The 20,118-nt window shown below is 34.2% G+C and overlaps 2 protein-coding genes and 1 long non-coding RNA gene across 4 annotated transcripts; 2 read left to right on the top strand and 1 right to left on the bottom strand.

Annotated features, from left to right (window-relative positions):
• Nucleotides 1–1,107: 1,107 nt before the first annotated feature.
• LOC132278376 (uncharacterized) lies at nt 1,108–3,352 on the bottom strand. Its single transcript, XM_059780169.1, has 3 exons — nt 3,248–3,352; nt 1,670–1,968; nt 1,108–1,543 (listed from the first exon to the last, which is right to left on the bottom strand). Exons 1-3 carry the CDS (start codon nt 3,350–3,352, stop codon nt 1,108–1,110), a joined length of 840 nt encoding a protein of 279 aa, XP_059636152.1.
• Nucleotides 3,064–13,123, top strand: LOC132276972 (putative inactive cadmium/zinc-transporting ATPase HMA3). 2 transcript variants are annotated; one of them, XM_059778642.1, is made up of 10 exons: nt 3,064–3,312; nt 4,041–4,268; nt 5,710–5,967; nt 7,435–7,532; nt 8,749–9,004; nt 9,088–9,225; nt 9,617–9,944; nt 10,496–10,698; nt 10,921–11,123; nt 11,702–13,123. In XM_059778642.1, exons 2-10 carry the CDS (start codon nt 4,061–4,063, stop codon nt 12,959–12,961), a joined length of 2,952 nt encoding a protein of 983 aa, XP_059634625.1. In that variant the 5' UTR covers nt 3,064–3,312; nt 4,041–4,060; the 3' UTR covers nt 12,962–13,123. The 2 variants fall into 2 exon arrangements, with proteins under 2 accessions (XP_059634625.1, XP_059634624.1); XM_059778641.1 differs by lacking the exon at nt 3,064–3,312 and adding an exon at nt 3,418–3,500.
• Nucleotides 13,124–16,425: 3,302 nt separating this feature from the next.
• On the top strand, nt 16,426–19,727 carry LOC132276971 (uncharacterized). Its single transcript, XR_009470967.1, has 3 exons — nt 16,426–16,598; nt 16,786–17,283; nt 19,116–19,727. It is a non-coding gene; the product is annotated as an uncharacterized LOC132276971 (long non-coding RNA).
• Nucleotides 19,728–20,118: the final 391 nt, after the last annotated feature.

Below are 20,118 nucleotides of genomic sequence, written 5' to 3'. Positions count from 1 at the left end.
ATCAACTTTCTAGATGATCTAGGCATAACCCAATGGATCCCAAATAACCCCAGCATCAAATCCCAACATCCCCTAGCCATGCTGCAATGTAACAGAAGGTGATCAATTGTCTCCTCGTCCCGCAGGCACAAATAACATTGATTAACCACCACCTGATTCCTCCTCCTCAAATTATCCTGGGTTAAAATCCTCCTCAAGACAAAAGTCTAAGCAAAAAAGACCACCTTGAGGGGAGCCTTGGAGCGCCAAATAGACTTCCAAGGGAAATGGCCTCCAGAACTAACCGAAAGACACCTAAAAAAGGACCGAACCTCGAAGCGACCCTAATGATTAGGGTCCCAAAGCCAACAATCCGAATCCCCAGCTGTAATCACCTGGCGGTACAACAACTCCAAAAAACGGGTGACCTCCTTAATCTCCCAGTCCTGAAAATGCCTCCTAAATTAAACATCCCAAGTGAGTCTCCCGTTATTAAGATGATAACAGTCAACCACCATAGCCTACCTATGAAAAGTAATCCTGTAAAGCCGTGGGAACGCGGAGCAAAAGGAAGTTCCCCACACCAAAGATCCTCCCAAAATTTGATCCTTCTACCATCCCTGATCTGAAAACTAACATGTTTATAAAAATCATCCCACCCCTTCCGAATGAAAGTCCAAACCCCCACCCCCCTAGAACCAAGTACCTCAAGATAACTCCACCCTCCTCTACTCTCCCCAAACTTGTGTGCAACAACCCTCCTCCAGAGCCAACGCCTCTCAACCCCAAACCTCCAAAGCCACTTTCCAAGGAGAGCCTTATTAAAAGACAACAACCTCCTAATCCCTAAGCCACCACTCTGAATCGGACAAAACAATTGCTCCCAAAGAACCAGGTGAAACTTGAACTCCTCTCCTGTCCCTTCCTCCCCCCCCCCCTCCCCAAAGAAAATTGCGTTGCAACCTCTCAATCCTCTCAGCCATAGAAACAAGAATCTAAAAAAAAAGAGAATAAATAAGTGGGGACGCATGAAAGGGTGCTCTTAATCAACGTGACTCGACCCCCTTTGGAGAGATATTGTTTCTTCCAACCCGCTAGCATTTTCTCAAATCTATCCACTACTGGATCCTAGCTCTCCACACACCTCGAAGGAGCACCCAAGGGCAACCCTAGGTAAGAAATGGGAAATGAGCCAGTGCGGCATCCAAGAATCTGTGCAAACATCTCAATCTCAGGAACCTCCCTAACCGGCATAAGAATGTTTTTTCTAATATTCACCTTAAGCCCAGAAACTACTTGGAACCAAACCAAGACGCATCTCAGATATCTCAACTGGTACGCATTAGCATCACAAAGCATAAGAGTATCATTAGCAAACATCAAGCGGGAGATCTCCAACTGACTAGCAACATCCCTGCCCACTCGAAAGCCTATCAAACAACCCAAATCAACCGCCCTCTGAATCAACTTGCTAAGGGCCTCCATCACAAAGAGGAAAAAGAACGGAGACAAATGATCTCTTTGTCTCAAACCCCTCGAACTAGAGAAGAAACCCGTCAGAGCTCTATTCACAAGGACAGATAACCGAGCACTAGAAATACAAAACAGAATCCACCTCCCCAATACTCCCCAAATCCCATCATCTCCATCAAGTAGAAAAGGAAATTAACTCCAGCTCACATGATTGTACGTTTTCTCGATGTCCAACTTGCATAAAACATCCAGAATCTCACTACTCAAGTTGAAGTCCACATATTCACTAGTAATAAGAACTGAATCCAAAATCTGACAACCGCCCATAAAGGCATTCTGAGAATCAGAAATAACATCATCCAAGACCTTCCTCAACCTAGAAGCCAAGACTTTAGCAATCAACTTGTAAAAGCAACCCACCAAGCTAATAGGGCAAAAGTCCCTAATATCTAACACCCCTCCCTTTTTCGGAATGAAAGCAATAAACGTGGCATTCAAACTCTTCTCAAACAATCCCTGAGCAAAGAAAGTGTGAAAAAAATGCCAATCACCTCTTCTCGAACCACCTCCCAACACTCTGAAATAAATCTCATGGAAAATCCATCTGGACTTGGGGCTTTATCCCCATTACAGCTCCTCACTGCAGACAAAACTTCCTCTTCAGAAAAAAGGTTCCTCTAGAGTAGAACACTCCTCACTTGAAATAGAGTCAAAATGAAGCCCTACAAGCAATGGTCTCCAACCAGCAGATTCTGTAAACAAAATCGAATAGTAATCTACAATACCCTTACAAATCTCCTCCTCCTTACAAAACAACTCCCCATCCACCCGGATCCTCCCAATGAAATTGCCCCGTCTATAAGCATTGGCAAGCCTATGAAAAACTTCGTACTATTGTCTCCTTCCTTGAGCTACAAAACTCTAAACTTTTGTCTCCACAAAATCTCCTTAGTAATCTGCAATACCCTTACATTTGAATATGAGCAGTGATACTTACACCGAACACTTGTAGTGAATTATCTAACAGAAATAATTTTTAATTGGCTATTTATATTAAATACAACTAATTGGAGGGCTTCATTTCCTTATTTGTTACATAATTGACCAATTAAAAGAGTAAGTCTAGTAATTTACTGCAACTATTCGGTGCAAGAATTATTTTCCTTGACTAATAATGTAATTTGTTCTTTTTGTTTTCAAAATGTGATAATTTAAAAGTGAGCCCATGACAAGTGTCATGACTCCATGGTGGCATTACTTTTACCAAAAAAAATAAAAATGCATAAAATTGTCTAAAGAAAAATCCTCACCAAAAAAATAAAAATCTCAACTCAAAATGCAATTCTAAAAGTTAAAATTTTTAAGTTGATTAAAAATTCTAGCAAGTTAAAATTATTTTTAATGATTACCGAACGGAAAATTTTAAAACAAAAGCAATTTTTATTGGATGGAGAGTAATTCCAAACAGACTCTTAAGGGTTGTTTGGACCTCTGCCCTTGCCAAACGTCCTTCTTAACCAACTACTCCACTCCCAAGTGTTAAAGCTCTCTCCCTATATACGTGTGTGTTTTCATGTGTATAGAGAGAGTTATGGGAGAAGAGAGCTAAAGTTGGAAAGCTCCTAACCAAAAGAAAAGGTAAAGTTAAAAGATGGGGGTGGGTTAGTTGTTATTAATATAAAGGAAACGAAAGTGAAGGAGTAAAATGCAAAACATATATGATTTGTATATATATCTTTCAATTTGAGAAGAGGATGCCTGTAGATTACAACCATTAAATGTATGTGGTATTCACATGTGGATTCCAATTCAATTCCTGAACTGATTCTCCACTATTTGTGTCTCGTCCACAGGAGAAAGGTGATACAATTATTCTCTCAAAGAACATTTCTAATTCCATTTTGAATTTTTTTTTTTCCTGTGAGTGTGTCCTTTCAAACGTTAATTCACACTTGCTTCATTACCTTTCTTACAACCCCCTCCACTTACATGTCTTTTAAAAGGCTTCAACTCTCTTCAAAGGTTGAACAACCCCATTAGCTTCTCAGGTGGCTGCTCTCAACTCTTCTTCTGTTGGAATCTCTCTCTCTCTCTCTCTCTCTCTATATATATATATATATATATATATCATATTCATCTGTTGTTGCACGGGTTATTACTCAAATTTCTATAGCAATTTTGTTTTGATTAACTCATTATAATTCTCTCTTTGCCTATACATACATACATATATCCATGTATCTGTGCATTAGAGAACTAAATTTGCCTTTCCTCTGATTTATTAGTATTATTATTATTATTATTATTATTTGTGGGTTCATTTTTTTTGAGTTCTATTCTAATTTACTAAACATTTCCATAACAAATTCTCATACCCATATACAAAATCTATTTCTTCAACCAATTACATTATGTAGGATTATGATAATCTGGTATAATATTAAACTGACAATTAATTTCCATCTTCTACTACTTGTTTTTCCTTTTATTTTTTCTGTTGCAGATATATATATATATATATATATATATATATTTTTTTTTTCTTTTTTTGATATATATATATATATATATATATATTTGTTTTGCAGAAAAGTAAAGACATAATTAAATGGCTGCAGCTAGCGACAAAAATAAGGCAGCCAAAAAGTTTCAGAAAAGCTACTTTGATGTATTGGGTTTGTGCTGCTCATCAGAGGTTCCTTTAATTGAAAAGATTCTCAAGTCTCTTGATGGAGTCAAAGATGTTTCAGTGATCGTTCCATCAAAGACGGTCATTGTTATACATGATAGTCTCCTCATTTCTCAAATTCAAATCGGTAATTGCCCAAAACTACTTTGTCATACTCAATTTCTGTTATATATCCATATATATTTGTATGTATGTGTGTGTTTGTTTTCTTTTGCATCATGTCAATTTCTTCCAATGTCAAAACTGCCTTTTCTTTGATCAAGATGTCCTTTTCAAGATCATTGAGGTTGATGTTCCACTACCTCATGCATAACTTTTGCGACATAGGAGTACGGTTTATTTCAACTTTTCTTTTTTTTCCTTTTTTTTTTTTTCGTTATTATTATTTTAAATTGTTGCGATGATGATAGTGATATATGATTGTATATATTTATATAAATTTGCTTGGAAGAATGTCAAGTTGGGTCCATTAGTAGCGTTAGATTGATTACGAAGGCCACTTGTTTGGTGGTAATGATTGGTGAATGCAAAGCCACATGTTGGAGCTTCATTGATGAATTCTGATAAGCCGATGTAAGTCGCACAATGAGCCCGATGAGCCAAACTTGAGAATAATATTATATTTTTGAGAAGAATGATGTGACTTAGAATTAACTTACTATTATTGTTATAATTATAAATATATTTTATATATATATATATATATATATATATTTTTTGCCATTGAAAAATATACTAATTTCTAAACAAATTGGTGAATTTGGTTTTTATATTTATTTTTTGAATTCTCTAAAACATGAAAGTGAAGTTCCCATCACTATGATGGGACAATGACACACACTTATTAGTGTCTTTACCCAAAAACGATGACACACACTTATTAGGTCTTTACCGAAAATAGATGACACACACTTGGTGGGTCAGCTAAAAATTTGCATGATTTTAGTAAAATAATATAGTGGTTTGAATGATTGTAAACTTTATTTAAAAAAAAGTTCTAGGATTCCACTTCGGTGTTATCACAATAATAGTGTTGATCAAGTAAATTAAACTTTATTGATAAATAACAATATACTTTATTGATAAATAACAATATACTTAAATTTTTACCAAAAAGTTATAAAATAAGTACAAAACAATATATTTCATCTCAATAGATGGTTGTGTTAAATACTCCATCTATTTCAAAAATAAGTTTTCACATTCGTATCTGTGATTGTGACATGAGTAAGAGTTTTCGTGTAATCTAGAGTTCTTGGGTTCAGCTTGATAGCTTATATAACATATTAGGTAGGATTACCTAATAATTGCAGGTAATTTAGGAATTAACAAATAATAATAGCTATATGCCTGTGTATGTGTGCCTATAATAGCAATACTGACATGTTCTGATTATTTTTGATAGTGAACATTTTTACCATTTTACCAAAATGCCCTTCCATTGCTTCTAATTTATGTCATTCTTTTATTTCATTTATTTAAATTTTTTTTTTTCCCTGAGGGAGGGGCTTAAAAATTGTATATAAAAATATATTGATTACTGTTTTTCTTGGTCTGATTTATTGCAGTTAAGGCACTAAACAAAGCGAGGCTGGAAGCTAATGTTAGACTATATGGAGAGGGAAGTTACAAGAAAAAATGGCCAAGCCCTTACACAGTTGCTTGTGGTATATTACTTGTGCTATCATTTCTAAAGTACGTTTACCGACCATTTCAATGGCTGGCTCTTGGGGCAGTTGCTATTGGTATCTGTCCCATTGCTATGAGAGGTGCCGCTGCCATACGTAATCTCACTCTTGATGTCAACATTCTTGTTATAATTGCAGGTAACAATTACTATTAATGTGTTGCGTTTATCAATATATATATACTAAACTAGGACTAGTTAGGATGTCACTTTGAATTGAAAGTGAAAGCCTACCTTTTTTCCTTTAAAATGTAATAGAAGGAAATGGTTCCCAAATATGAATGGTTTCGTATCCCACATAAACTTAACTCTATACAATATAAATGGTTTACTCTTGCAGCCAAAACTCTAATTCATTAACTACATCTATTCTTAGCTCTCCATTATTGTCTCCGGTGACATATTTGATAATGTAAGTTTTTCTACAATTTGATTATCATCTTTTAACTTTTTCTTTCAAATTCTAACGACTACATCTTACTGTCTTAAATGATTATCAAGACACAACCACCACGTGATTTTTAACCGTTGAAGTTAGCCCTTCAACCCAAGCTGAACTTCTACAACTAGACAATTAATTATTAGCAAAGTGGAACTTATTAATTATAGAGCAATTTAATTATGGTCCTCTATGAGATGTTAAATTCAAAGGAGGTCAAAAGCATTAAATTTGTTTCTTGAAAGATTTTGTCCTCTGATCCACTTCTTCCACCAACTATGGGTAATTCGATCCATAAACTGTCCCTTTTCTCCAATGATGGTATTTTTGAATTTTTAGTTAACCAAACCATCCTGTAGTTAGCACAATTTAGTCACCTATTAATTGTCCAATGGTTTAGGTGAAAGATCGAACTGAAACCTAAATTATTATTACTATTTTAAAATCTTGTAAATTTTAAATTTAACATCGTGTCAAGTTAGTTGGCACGATGTCAAATTTAAAATTACTTGACGTGTGATATTGATATCTTGATTATCCATTGCAGTAGCCACAAAAGTAACTCAACTGAATTTCTTTGTTCTATTTGATTGATAGGGAAATCCAACAAATAAAGTTCCATTTGAATTATTTATGAAAAAAAAAATAGTTCCATCAGAAATTTTAATTTTCAATTTGATAGCTTTTATTATGTTTTTGGCAATCTTGTCTAGGAGGTGGGCCAAAGAAAGTAAAATATTACATGCCTTGTATATTAAGAAACTGATTGTAAGTGAGTAATCATTGCTTATATATAGAACTTGTTCGATTTCAAATTAATTCAAAAAACAGTGCTTAATAAAACTACTCAATTGCAGGTTAGTCATTGCTTATTTATAAAACTTGTTCGATTTTTGGACTACATGTTGATAAAACAGGTGGGGTGATCAGTATCTTTATTGGCCTAAGTTGCACCTTACACGTATGGAATAATGGAATGTGGCTGTGGCCAGTGAAATGATTGGAACCATTAGGGATTTCGTGTGACCTATTTTTATTATAATCACTTCAATAGTGCTAGCATTTCAAATACCAAGCTGATTTGTCTTGCACATAGTGCAATTTATATATACATATTATATATAACTTTAAGATGGTTTCTTAAACATTGTACCCGATATTTTGCAGTTGTGGGGTCTATTGCTCTACATGATTACTGGGAAGCCGGCTCAATTGTCTTTTTATTTACAATTGCAGAATGGCTCGAGTCAAGAGCAAGTCATAAGGTTTGCAAAAACAATGGCCTCTCTCTCTCTCTCTCTCTCTTCCTCATAAGAGTTGCAAGACACTCATCTAGGAGGGTTGAGGCAAATTAAGCTTATATAGAAGTGCATTTACTGTTTTAACTTCCAAAGCTAATGCAATAGCAAAACATAACACTTGTGTCTATAATATTCTAGGTAAGAAAAGTTACACACGTATAGAATCCGAGATTTAATTTGAGCAAAAGATTTACAATAAAGAGCTTTATATGTAGATTTAGGTTATCTGATCAAATGTTAATTAGAAAATCATCGAACAAAGAAGAAAACAAGCACAGGTGAATAATACAGCACACCCGAATTTGCTTCTTTTTAGCCCCTCTTTTTTTTTAGAATTGAAGAGTGAGGAAAATGGGAAGATTTCAATTAATTGACAGAAATGCTGTGATAGTATCTAGCTTTGAGAGACTTCCTACCACTGGCAAAGTCAAAGATTTTTGATACTTAAGGGAATCCAAAATGTTGTGGTATTAGACATGGTACAATTTTAAAATTTCAATTGACAACTCTTTATGTATCATAATACCCAAAAAAGTTTTAAAAGTAGGGCCAATGAGTTCATGTTCTGAACACTGATTATATTAACGAAGACTTTAAAGAGCATTATGAACAAGATGAATAGGGAAATGAGATAGAAGGGGAAGAAAATGGATGCATGCTGGATATGCTTTCATTTATGTAGCGATTGCTTATAGGGATTAAATGCAGTTGAATGAAAATGAAGCAGGGGAAATAATTGTGACAAGGAAACAAGCAAACTGGAAATGGACAATTCCAGATATATATTAAGCAAGTACGATTCATAAAACACAGAAATAGGGGTAGCATTCACACAATAAAAGACAACAACATGGAATTGCATTTGTTATGTGACTAACATCTAGCAAATATAACTGATGTGAAGGATTGGACTATATAGACCATAATAGATGAGAATAGTCAAATAAACCCAAAATTAGTGTTATATCAAAGACTGAATATTAAAAGTTTTACTAACTGTATCTTTGCCTTGTCTAAATTTCAGTCCTTCCCTCGAGGAGGCTGGTGAAAAAACAGTAGTAAATTTGCTTATTGAACAAACTTGGATAGGCCCTGCTAATTGCTTCTCAGTTTCAAGGTATTATTGTGATTATGCATCCTAATGAAGGTGGGAATTTTTCTTTTTTTTTTTTTTTTGTAGGCCACTGCTATCATGTCAGCACTGGTGAACATAGTCCCTCAAAGAGCTGTATTGGCTGAAACTGGAGAAGAAATTGATGCCAATGCAGTCCAAGTGAACACCATTCTTGCTGTTAAGGCCGGTGACATTATACCCATTGATGGAATTGTTGTAGAAGGGAAATGTGAAGTAGATGAAAAAACTTTGACCGGTGAATCGTTTCCAGTTTCCAAACAAAAAGATTCCACCGTTTGGGCTGGTACAGTCAATGTAAATGGTAAACCTCCACTTTTCTATGTCTGAATATTTCAATGGAGCAATAAAGAGATGATTTAATAACAAGGATTGATCTTCTTTTAGGTTATATTAGTGCAAGGACTACCACTCTGGCTGAAGATTCTGTGGTGGCTAGAATGGCAAAGCTTGTGGAAGAATCTCAAAACAAGAAGTCTAAAACTCAAAGAATCGTTGACAAATGTGCCAAGTATTACACCCCAGGTTGGTTGATCTTGTTATTAGAATCCAAGATGATTCAGTAGCAAATTTATGGAGCTAGAGAAATGAATTCAAGTAAAAATGATTCTCCATATAAAGTGCCAAGTGCTACTTTCCTTGATAAAATTGTCAGTACCTTCTTTTAACTGCCACAAAAGGGACACAATTAAAGTTTTTGTGAAAGAATATGATCATGGATAATATAATAATGTGTGAGAAAAATATTACGCCTAATGCAAGAACTAATGAAGTTCTTGTTCGTCCTAAAAGTATTTTTGTGTTCAGTTACCATAAGTGATTTTCTACCTTCTATTGTGTTTATTATTTTTCCCTCTCAAGTGCAAGCAATAGTATTCGTAAGTTCTTATTCGATGTTTTACTTTGTACTTTTCAGCCGTTGTGCTTATATCAACTTGTTTAGCAGTTATTCCGACTGCATTAAGAGTTAAAAATGAGAACCAATGGTATCATTTGGCCTTGGTTGTTTTGGTAAGTGCATGTCCTTGTGCACTTGTCCTCTCAACACCAGTTGCCACTTTCTGTGCACTTTCGATGGCAGCAACATCTGGACTTCTAATCAAAGGGGGAGAATATCTTGAAACTCTCGCAAAAATTCAGATCATGGCTTTTGACAAAACTGGGACAATAACTAGAGGAGAATTCACAGTGACAGATTTTCGATCTCTTCTGGATGATGTTAGCGTTAACACATTACTTTTCTGGTAAGGTTACTTTTTTTTCTCTGATTTCTTTGCATAGAAATAGGGAAACTTCAGTAAAACAATATTTGAATTTTAAAGAGTCAATGCTGAATTGTCAGTAGTACAAAAAGGACAGAAAAAATTTCATGGAACTGGGAAGTAGAAAAACTTTTGTTACTGTCTTAATGGTCCCTGTGACACAAATCACTGAATGTTGCTGCCCATGGCAGAAAAAGTACATGTCATCAAATATAGTCAAAATTTTGTTTTTTATACTAGGAATCTTGAGCTCTTGAGCAGTGACTTGAATATCCCTTGAGATGCAGATAAGATTGAAGAAAAGTCTTTTATGATGTTTTTGAAATGCTAATGTCATAAATAAGTTTTAGCAAAACAAATGGTTTCTTCATTGCTACCAAAAAGGGGAGAGAAGGGGGGGAGGGGGAAGAGAATACTCTCAAATGCTATATCATATACGATGGTTGGATTCAGTTGAATTAGAGAACTCATTCGTTGTATATGGAAATTCTGCACTTCATTGGAAACTGAAATTTGTACTGCATACTTTAAAGGGTTACAAGCATTGAGAGTAAGTCTAGTCATCCAATGGCGGCTGCACTTGTTGAATACGGGCAGTCACATTCTGCTGATCCAAAGCCTGACAAAGTGGAGGAATTCGAAAATTTTCCTGGAGAAGGTATCTATGGTAAAATTGATGGGAAAGACATCTATGTTGGAAACCGAAAAATAGCTATGAGGGCAGGGTGTGAAACAGGTGAGAAGCTTCACCCCTTATATACCTTCAAATTATCTTGTGAACATCTCAGTTACACATAGAAGTGATACTTTTTGCCTCTTTTTATTAATAAAGAAAAAATATATATTGTAAGATTCCAAATTTTTTATTTATTTATATTCCTCTGTTCACTTGACCACCAAACATATTTTGCATCTATTCTTGTTTTGTTCTTATTGTTTCACATCTTCAATCTTTCAGTTCCAACCTTAGATGATGATACCAAGGAAGGGAAGTCCATTGGATACATATTCAGAGGAGCAACTCCTGCAGGAATTTTCAGCCTATCTGATGCTTGTCGAACTGGAGTCAAGGAGGCAATCCAAGAGCTGAAGTCAATTGGCATCAAAACTGCTATGCTTACAGGTGATAGTCATGCAGCAGCCATGTATGCACAACACCAGGTGAAATTCTAGTCCCTAATTTGTGTTTAGCTTGATTGTCATGTATGATAAAAACTTCTAAGCCCTGAAAATTTTGATTAAAATATGTTTGAGTTGTGGTTCAAGCTTAGTTCCATTGCATCCACATGGTCCCGGTTCGACCATTTCATGTTTTTGATTGGCTTCTATCAAATCATAATGAATGGTTATGTATATGCTTTTGGATTTGTCAGCATTGCTAATTTAGGTGAGCCTGATCTTGCATAAAATCCTAATGCCATACCATTCATCTAATCGAAATAAGGTTCGTTTGTTTTTAGCATCCCCTGCGTATTTTCCAGTAAAATAATGGAGTTATCAACATGTATTTTAAAAAACGTTTAATTTTCTTCTTTTAATCATACAAATAAAACCTTTGTGCAATCAAGTTTGGCTCATTTTTGTTATTATAACGAACAAAATAGACTCATGTTAGATCCTATGAGAAAACATAATGAGGTGATCTTTCAATGAAGCATCCCGGTGTAATACACATTATCGTTAACATGGTACGACAATTTTTCATGGATTAATTAAAAGGAAATTATTTTTATTTGCAGTTGGGGTGTGCTTTAGATGTGGTCCATGCTGAACTTCTACCTGAAGGCAAGGCAAGAATCATCAAAGACTTTCAAAAGGAAGCGCCGACTGCCATGATAGGTGATGGCATAAATGATGCTCCTGCATTAGCTACAGCAGATATTGGTATCTCAATGGGCATTTCAGGCTCAGCACTTGCAACTGAGACAGGGAACGTGGTTCTCATCTCAAACGACATCCGGAAGATACCAAAAGCTGCTCGACTTGCTAGAAGAACACGTAGGAAAGTAATTGAGAATGTGGTTTTTTCAATTACAACTAAGGTTGCCATACTTGCATTGGCATTTTCTGGTCACCCGCTTGTTTGGGCTGCAGTTCTCGCTGACGTTGGAACAGCCTTGATAGTAATCTTCAACAGCATGCTACTTTTACAAGGAACTCATAATCATGGAACAAAATGCTGCAAATCTTCTGCAACAACACACATCCATAGACATTGCAAAAGCACTGATAATAACCACCCATCCCATAGCCACAAGCATTGTTGTTCTGATACTGAAGCTCAAGCACAGAAGGGCACTCCAAGCTCATGTGGGAACAACAAATGCTCGGATTCATCAGTCACACATGGTTGTTGTGCAAGTGGTGATCTGTTGCAAGAGGCTAGGCCCTCAGATCATGAAAGATGTGACATGGACACTCAAGATAAGGGGTTAGGCAGTGTACACAATCATGGATGTTCGGGCCATTTCATGTCAAGGTCATGCGGGGAAGATAATTGCACAAACTCAGTTGAACATCACAGTGTTTGTGCACACGGTAATGGGCTCCGTGAGGCAGAACACACTGACCATCGGAACTGCGACACCTTGGTTCTTCATGATATGGCTTCAAGGAGTGAGCATAATCATTCGGGTGTAAATTCTTTGGAACAAGGTGAGCGCTTAACAAGTAACGGTCATTGCCACAAAATCCATTGTGTAGATAACCATGTACATAACCACACTACCAATGAAGAATTAGGCAATGTGGTTGAGACTAGTTGCAGACACTGCCAACCAAATTCCGAGGGTCATTCGGAGTGTAAGAAGCATGGTACAGACTCTAGCACACCACTTCATGGTACTAACCATTGGGAATGTACAGCATCTAAGGCTTGTATGAGTTTGGAGAAGAGACAAATTGGTGGCTGTTGCAAGAGCTACAGGGAGGAATGTTGTGGTAAGAGTGCACATTTTGGAGGTAATTTAGGAGGCTTATCAGAAATCATAATCGAGTAGAAGTACCCTATAGCTTAAAAATGTTTAGAAGTTATATAAAATGCTTGTTTTCCTATCAATAATCTAGGAAATTTTGTTGAAAGGTCAATTATAGTTAAAAAAAAAAAATCAACTTAATGTACGAATTTACAAGCTTTAAAAAAATTTCTCTTTCATTTCTTTTCTTCCTTATTTCCAATCAGTGGTCAAAGCTATGCTACACTTTGATTGCTCCATGTAGACTCATGGAAAATCAGCATCAAAAGGTTCTGATTTCTCCACCAATCAAATCTTTTGCCTTCCTCGATTTTATACGAAACCACTGGACAAACAAGAAAAAGTAACCCAAGAATTGCAGTGACTCACCGTTGGCCACACAACAAAGCAAAAGGATCCCAAAATAGCAGGGCCAGTGACTTCATTTATTTTTAGTAATTTACAATTTTTTTTACATTTAAACTCACTAGTGCAAGAAATTTATTCACACCGAGCATCATAATTTTTATCAATAGACTACTAGTTTGTGAGTCCAAATACCGGAATCTCTGATTCCACCACCATCCATCATATTTCTCACCGATGGATGACTAGAAGTCTAGGTTTGTGAGTTCAACCACCTTAAAATACTGAAATCTTTCGCGTTCACTATCTCACCAATCCGTGACTTCTCCCTTTTTATAGTTGTATAACATTTTTTGAATGTTAACGTTGATTGAGTTCATCAATCTTATTGTTCTTTACATGTGTTTAAATCATATCTCTTCAGATGTTATTGACAAACATAATCCTTGTCCCATTTTTTAGCTATTGTTAATGAATTTAATCTGTTTGTCTTCTTATATTGTGAATTTTTGTCGATTTTTTTTTTTTTTTTTTTTATAAAAAATTTATTCAAGTTTAATTTTTCATACAGTTTTATGTAATATTTTTTTTATCTGATTTCTTTCAATTTAATATAACAACTCATTAAAAGTTTCAATTCACTGATCCGATCCTATTCAATTCGGATTTGATTAAACTTTCTTACATAACCGAGTATTTTTACTTTTCATTTATCCATGCGGATAGGATTAGTTTAGATTTAATGCCTAAGTAAAAAATGATCCAATGTGCGGTTATTCTATTATCTACACAAATAATAACAATGACAATTTTGATAAGTCAACAATTGATAGATGCTGTTTTTACATAATACTATTTGAGAGATAGCTTAGCTAACAAGTGATAATATTTCATTTAAAAATGGAAAAGGCCAAAAACAATTAAAAATCAATTGGGTGAAAAACGAAAGTTGAGTTGGTGTGAAAGGATGGCTTGAAGTTTATTCTTTAACCAAAAAAGGAAAGAAATTATTGTGTGTGATTAAGATTTGGCGTTTGTGGCCTCGAGCATGATGCGAATCTAGTTGAGTACAGCGAGGAGAGAGAGAGAGAGAGAGAGAGGAGGGAAGGTACAAAAGGCACATGGAGAGCACCTGCATAGGTCAATAATAGATGGGATATGTAGTTTAAGTTTCTCACTCTCTCGCGCACGCGCGCGCGCGCGCAGTGTTCAATTTCTAATACTCACTTTTCCTCGTAATCTTAACATTTAATTCAACGGGTACTAGGGTGAATAATTATTTTAAGAAATTAATATTATTTTAATTAACTATTAATTATGAAATAACTATTGGATACATTCTTAAAGAAAAAAAAATATATTTACCACCTCCACCACCACCACCACCTCCACCCCAGACAGATTTGATAGCTACTTTTGATTAAAAATTATCAAAACTACAAATTAATTGACGTCTTTATAATTATTGGTGTATGTGGTGGTGGTGGGTGGCAGTATGGTGGTGATGGAGGTGGCAGTGTTGTGGTGTGGTTGGGGAAGGTGGTCGTGGCAGCAAGGGAGGAGGTGGGTGGTGGTGAAAAATCGACAGTGGTGAAAAGGGACATAGTTAAAGTTTAATCAGATTAAAAATATTATTATTATTATTTTTAAAAAAGTATCCAATATAGTCATTTCATAATTAATGGCTAATTAAAAGAAAGACAATTATCTAAAATAATTATTGTTTCAATTAGCTGTATAATTAGATTCTAAGGTTATGAGTAAAAGTGAGTATATTGCTCTTGCTCACTAGGGAGCAATTGAACACTACTCTGTGTGTGTATATATATATATACATGTATGTACAAATTGCATAAAAAAATTCTTTTACTTTCAACTTTTGGTAAGAAATTTCTTGAAGAAAAATGTTGACAATAAACCTGTCTAAATCTCTAAACTATCAATTTATGACAAAGAGATATTATAATGACTAAACTATCTCTTAATATAAATTATATAAAATAATATCTTTTCATATTAACTTAAAATTAATACAAATAACTCAATTGTCACAGTGTTGTTGTTATTATTATTTTTTAACATTGAATTTATAATAAAATAAAAATATCTTAAAATAATTTTTAAAATTTTTAGAAATCGTTTTAAAGTAAACTTAATTTTTGTTAAATTTAGATGAAGGGAATTTTTATTATTATAACATTACTTTAATGGTGTATAATTTTTTTAAAAAAATACAAACAAATTAAAACCTAAAATGAATTTTTTTAAAAAAATTTATATTAAAGGGAATTTTCTTGATTATTGCATGACTTTGTAATAAATTTGATAGTTACAAAATTTTATGTTAAACCTTCTTCTTTTTTTTTTTTTTTTTTTTTTTTTTCAAGAGGATTTAAAATAATAAAAAAAAAAATTAAAAGTAGAAGATTATGTTAAACCTCGGAGACTTTGTGGACCACCCAAAATAGTCTTCGAGCCTTGATTAATTTCAATTGGTTGGAAATAACTAGGGCTGCAACTCGGGTAGGTTGGACGGGTTTGAAGTATACTTGAGCCCAATCCACCAAATGAAATGCTAAACCCAAGCTCAACCCTAACCCTATCATCAACCTTAACTACTTAACCCGAGCCCAACCCATTCTTCTACTTTTAAATTCGGGCTTGCAACTCTGGCTTATATTCCGGGTTAAAATTTCGGATTATTTCGGGTTACTCATATGACTAATCTTTATACCAAAAATTTAATATGATCTTGAATTAGTTTTAGATTAAATTACTCTAAAACAAGAAAAAGTTTAAAGATTTTTTGTAAATTTTTAATAAATTACAAATAAATTTTTAAAAAATTAATTTTCTTAAATGCTAACATGCAATAAGTTAAGATTTAACAAAAAAAAAAAAAAAAAGTTGAAAAAAAAGAAAAAGTAATCATAATTTAAATTTTTTATATAATGTATTTAAATTAATATTAGAATTCGGGTTCGGGTTGACTCGAATTACTAGTACTTCAACCTAAGCCCAATCATAATTAAAATTGGGTTGAGATTTTTTAACCCAAAGGTAATTCTAATTATAAAAATAATTGGCGAAGCCCATAAAAAATCGAGTTAGAGCTTGAATTGGGTTCGGTTACTCAACCCAAGTTGCACCAGAAATAACACTCATTGGTTCAAATTTCCCCACCACGAGTCACAAACATATAGCCCACAGACAACACACAAATTCGGTAGATTCCGTCTCCTCTCTCTGTACAATCCCACACATTTAATATCGAAGACGAAGCTGTGCCATTGAGAGCAAGGAGAGGGTTCGTGAGGTACGATTTCATAACGATCAAACTTAGGGTTTTCTGTTTTCGTGTGTTTACACTCTGCATACTCTATCTATATATACGTTTCTCTATCTACTCAACATTTTATTTTCTCTCATTGTTATGATTGAGTTTTGCAGTTTTTTGTCATCTACGAATCTTAGGGTTTTTAATTCCAGTGGTTTTGTTTCAGACTCGCATTTTGGTGAAGATTTGCAAATAACTAAGGTTTTAATCCCAAACGGAACGAGGAAAGGGTTAGATTGCTATTCAAATTAGTGAAGCTATTTCAGTCTAATTCAATCTAACACTTTCGGTATACTTTCCAATAAGAGGACGAGCTGTTGCATTTTTGCTTAATTTATACCCCTTTCTATATTATCGGATTCAAATTGAGCAATCAGATAAGTTGTATTTTGAGAATGGACCTAACTAATATAATACTGGACTCAATCATGATTCATGAGTCATCACAAGGTTGACCTAAAAAAACTCAAGTTCGCTACAGTAAGGGTTTTGTCTTTGTTTTGTTTTTCTAATATTCGCTAATTTAACTAAATTTTCATTTACAGACTTTTGGCATAATTTTTGGAATGTATAACCAATACTCTCGGTGCTTTAATAAATTGAGTGCAGAACTCTATTTCAGAATTTCTTCACATCGGATCTAATTTTGAGTTTAATTAAACAGGTTTGTGTGTGATGTCATGTCTTTTTTACTTTTTTCCAGTAATTTCTCATTTTCAATCTACAAATGTGTTAAAGCTCAACCAATAATTGAATTCTCAGCATAATACAGTTAATACTTGTATTAGAACTGATATCTTAGTTCTAATTTTTGTAATTTTTTATCTGTGCTCTCTAATTTTTGTGCTGTAATCATATGATCTTTAGAGATATTTGTGTTTTTGGTCCTTTTAATGCAGATAACTTTAATAATGATATTTGAATTGTTCTTTTTTGTAATTTTTTATTCTTTTTCTTGATTATAGTCACCTTTGGATAATTTTTTGTTAATGTTTAGTTGAAACTTTCTTTGTAACCTGTAGATTCATTGGTGCTGCTTATGGTAATTAATTTGAAACTTTATCTTAGGGTAAATTACTACCAAGTCCTATTTTTCTCATTGAAAGACAAATAAATTCTAAAAACTTTCTTTAGGGAGTCTTACTTTTGAGATTTTTTTCATTTAAGTACTAAATCACTACATCTTCCATGTGCCATCATTTTGATTATGAATGTAAAAAATAGCTCAATTTCCATGCATATCAACAAGAAAATGGGCTCTTCAATAACAACTTGCTTGCTGAAAATTGGCTCCTCAATAAACTTTACTTTAAATTTTGTGAAGTTTTGTCCTTAGGTAGCTAACTCCTTTTTTCTTCTTCTTACTTTTAAATCTTTGGTGATATATTATTTTACTCAGGTTTTGCATGCTTTCTTTACTAATTAGTCATTATGAACTCGAGTCAATGTTTTTAGCTTCAAATTCTTCTTCTTTTTTGTTATTATATTGCTCTAATTTGATGCTAAGATAAATAGGGAATGCAAATACTACTTTTATTTTTCTTTTTAGTAAGATGTGAATGAAAATGCTTGAAAGTTTTTTAGTCCAAGTTTCCAAAATTTTCAAAAGTTCCATGACACGTTCAAATTTTGTTCTTTTGGCACAAGTGAAGTAAAAAATAGTAATGTACATTGTTTTGTATTTATTTTTATTCATTTATTATTATTTTTGAACAAAGTTAAGGTCATTTTGATAGTTGTTAATTGAGACATGATAGTAAGGGATTGGCTGCAACTTTTGATAGTTTTAGAGGGTGTGTTGCAAAAGTTTAATAGCATAAGGAATTTTTGTAAATTATTTTTGAACAAAGTTAAGGTCATTTTGATAGTCGTTAATTGATACATAATGATAAGGGATTGGCTGCAACTTTTGATAGTTTTAGAGGGTTGGTTGCAAAATTTTAATAGCATAAGGAATTTTTGTAATTTACTCTACTTTCTGCCATCTCTGGTGGGAAAAAGTCTAAAAATCCCAATAAAGGATTTTATTTTAAGGTTCAAGCAAACACACACCTATTATCCACATGTCCCTAGTGGGACTTGAACTCTCAACACACACACACTAAAGGGGTGGAGAGATCATACAATTGGGCCCGAGTTCTTTCCTTCCTGGGACGGGGATGGTATTCTTACCAAAAACCCATCCCTATTTCTTAATCGAGATAGGTGTAGTATTTCTTAACAGGGTGGGGTAGGGTTCACTCAAACCTGTCCTGAACCCATCCCCTTGACCATGTGGAGTTCCAGATTGGTACTGGTAGGGATACTAGCTTATTCCTGGATCCTTGGCTGGATGGAAAGTCAATTATGAGCTTGTATCGCTATAGAAGACTTAGTGGCTCAGTGTTTAGAGAAATGATGGTGTCTCTGTCCTTTTGGAGGGGAATCAATGGACCATTCCAACAGAATGGCCTGGTGAGATTTTGCAACATCTCAGAAGATTTTCCTCTTTTGCAGATCCTTTGGAACCATGGAAAGTTTAACTTTAAGTCAGCTTGGAATCACTGTAGAATTTGGAATGAAAGAGTTGACTGGTACAAACTTGCTTGAAACAATTGCAGACCTAGAGTTTCTGTTGCAGTAGCACTGATATTGCAGAATGCTCATCCTTCTATAATTGATTTGAAAAGAAAAAAAAAAAAAAGGGAGGGATTTCCTTGTCTTCAATTTGTCACAACTGTTTTGGAGCTGAAGATGGAAGAGACCATTTATTTTGGTCTTGTTCTCTGGCCAAATCAGTTTGGGCCTGGTTTGCTGATTTCTTACTTTGTGATGCTCTGCTCCATCTGCAGAACTTGGAGCAGGCTAGCTTGCAACCTATTTTCTAAATATAATTTGCCTTGGATGGTATGTTTTTATCGTTCTTGTTATGTGCCTAAGGGCTGCTTCTCTGTACTTTTGTATCAATAAAATTTTACCACATTCAGGGTAAAAAATGAAAGAAAGGACATTGTATGTATGTTAGCTTAAATGCTTTTGGAAGATGATCTTAACCTTGTAAGTAGCCCATTCTTGATGTTTGCTTTATGAGGGGAACATCTTTGCTGCTTAAGGTATTTGAAAGAAAAACCTTCTCTCATCTAGTCTTAAACTCATTGCTTTTGCTTTGTTCAGTGTCACAATGTCGTTTGGCCCGCCTGTTGTTAGCCGTCTAATTAACTTCTTAAAATGTATATTTGTTTTGTGGATTGCTTTTGTGTGCTATATCTTTGAGTATGATGGAGATATAACATGATATGGAGAGTTAGGTGTAAGCAGTGAAGAGACTGGTGTTAAAGATTTGGTACTCAGATTATAGTAGAGAATTATGATGAATAAAGCAAAAATGTCCTTTAACAAGTTTTTTTATTATTATTATTTTTTATTTTTATAGTCATATCTTCCATCTGAACAATTTATCCCTCTATGGTTTTCATTTCAATCTCTCTTTTTATATATATGGTACCAGATTTTGGCCCAA

This window comes from Cornus florida, unplaced genomic scaffold, assembly GCF_030987335.1.
Source record: "Cornus florida cultivar Cherokee Brave unplaced genomic scaffold, ASM3098733v1 CherokeeBrave_3.0.0_Hap2_Chr10, whole genome shotgun sequence".
In the NCBI taxonomy this organism is placed as follows: Eukaryota; Viridiplantae; Streptophyta; class Magnoliopsida; order Cornales; family Cornaceae; genus Cornus; species Cornus florida.
This window is presented reverse-complemented; position numbering and strand designations above follow the sequence as displayed.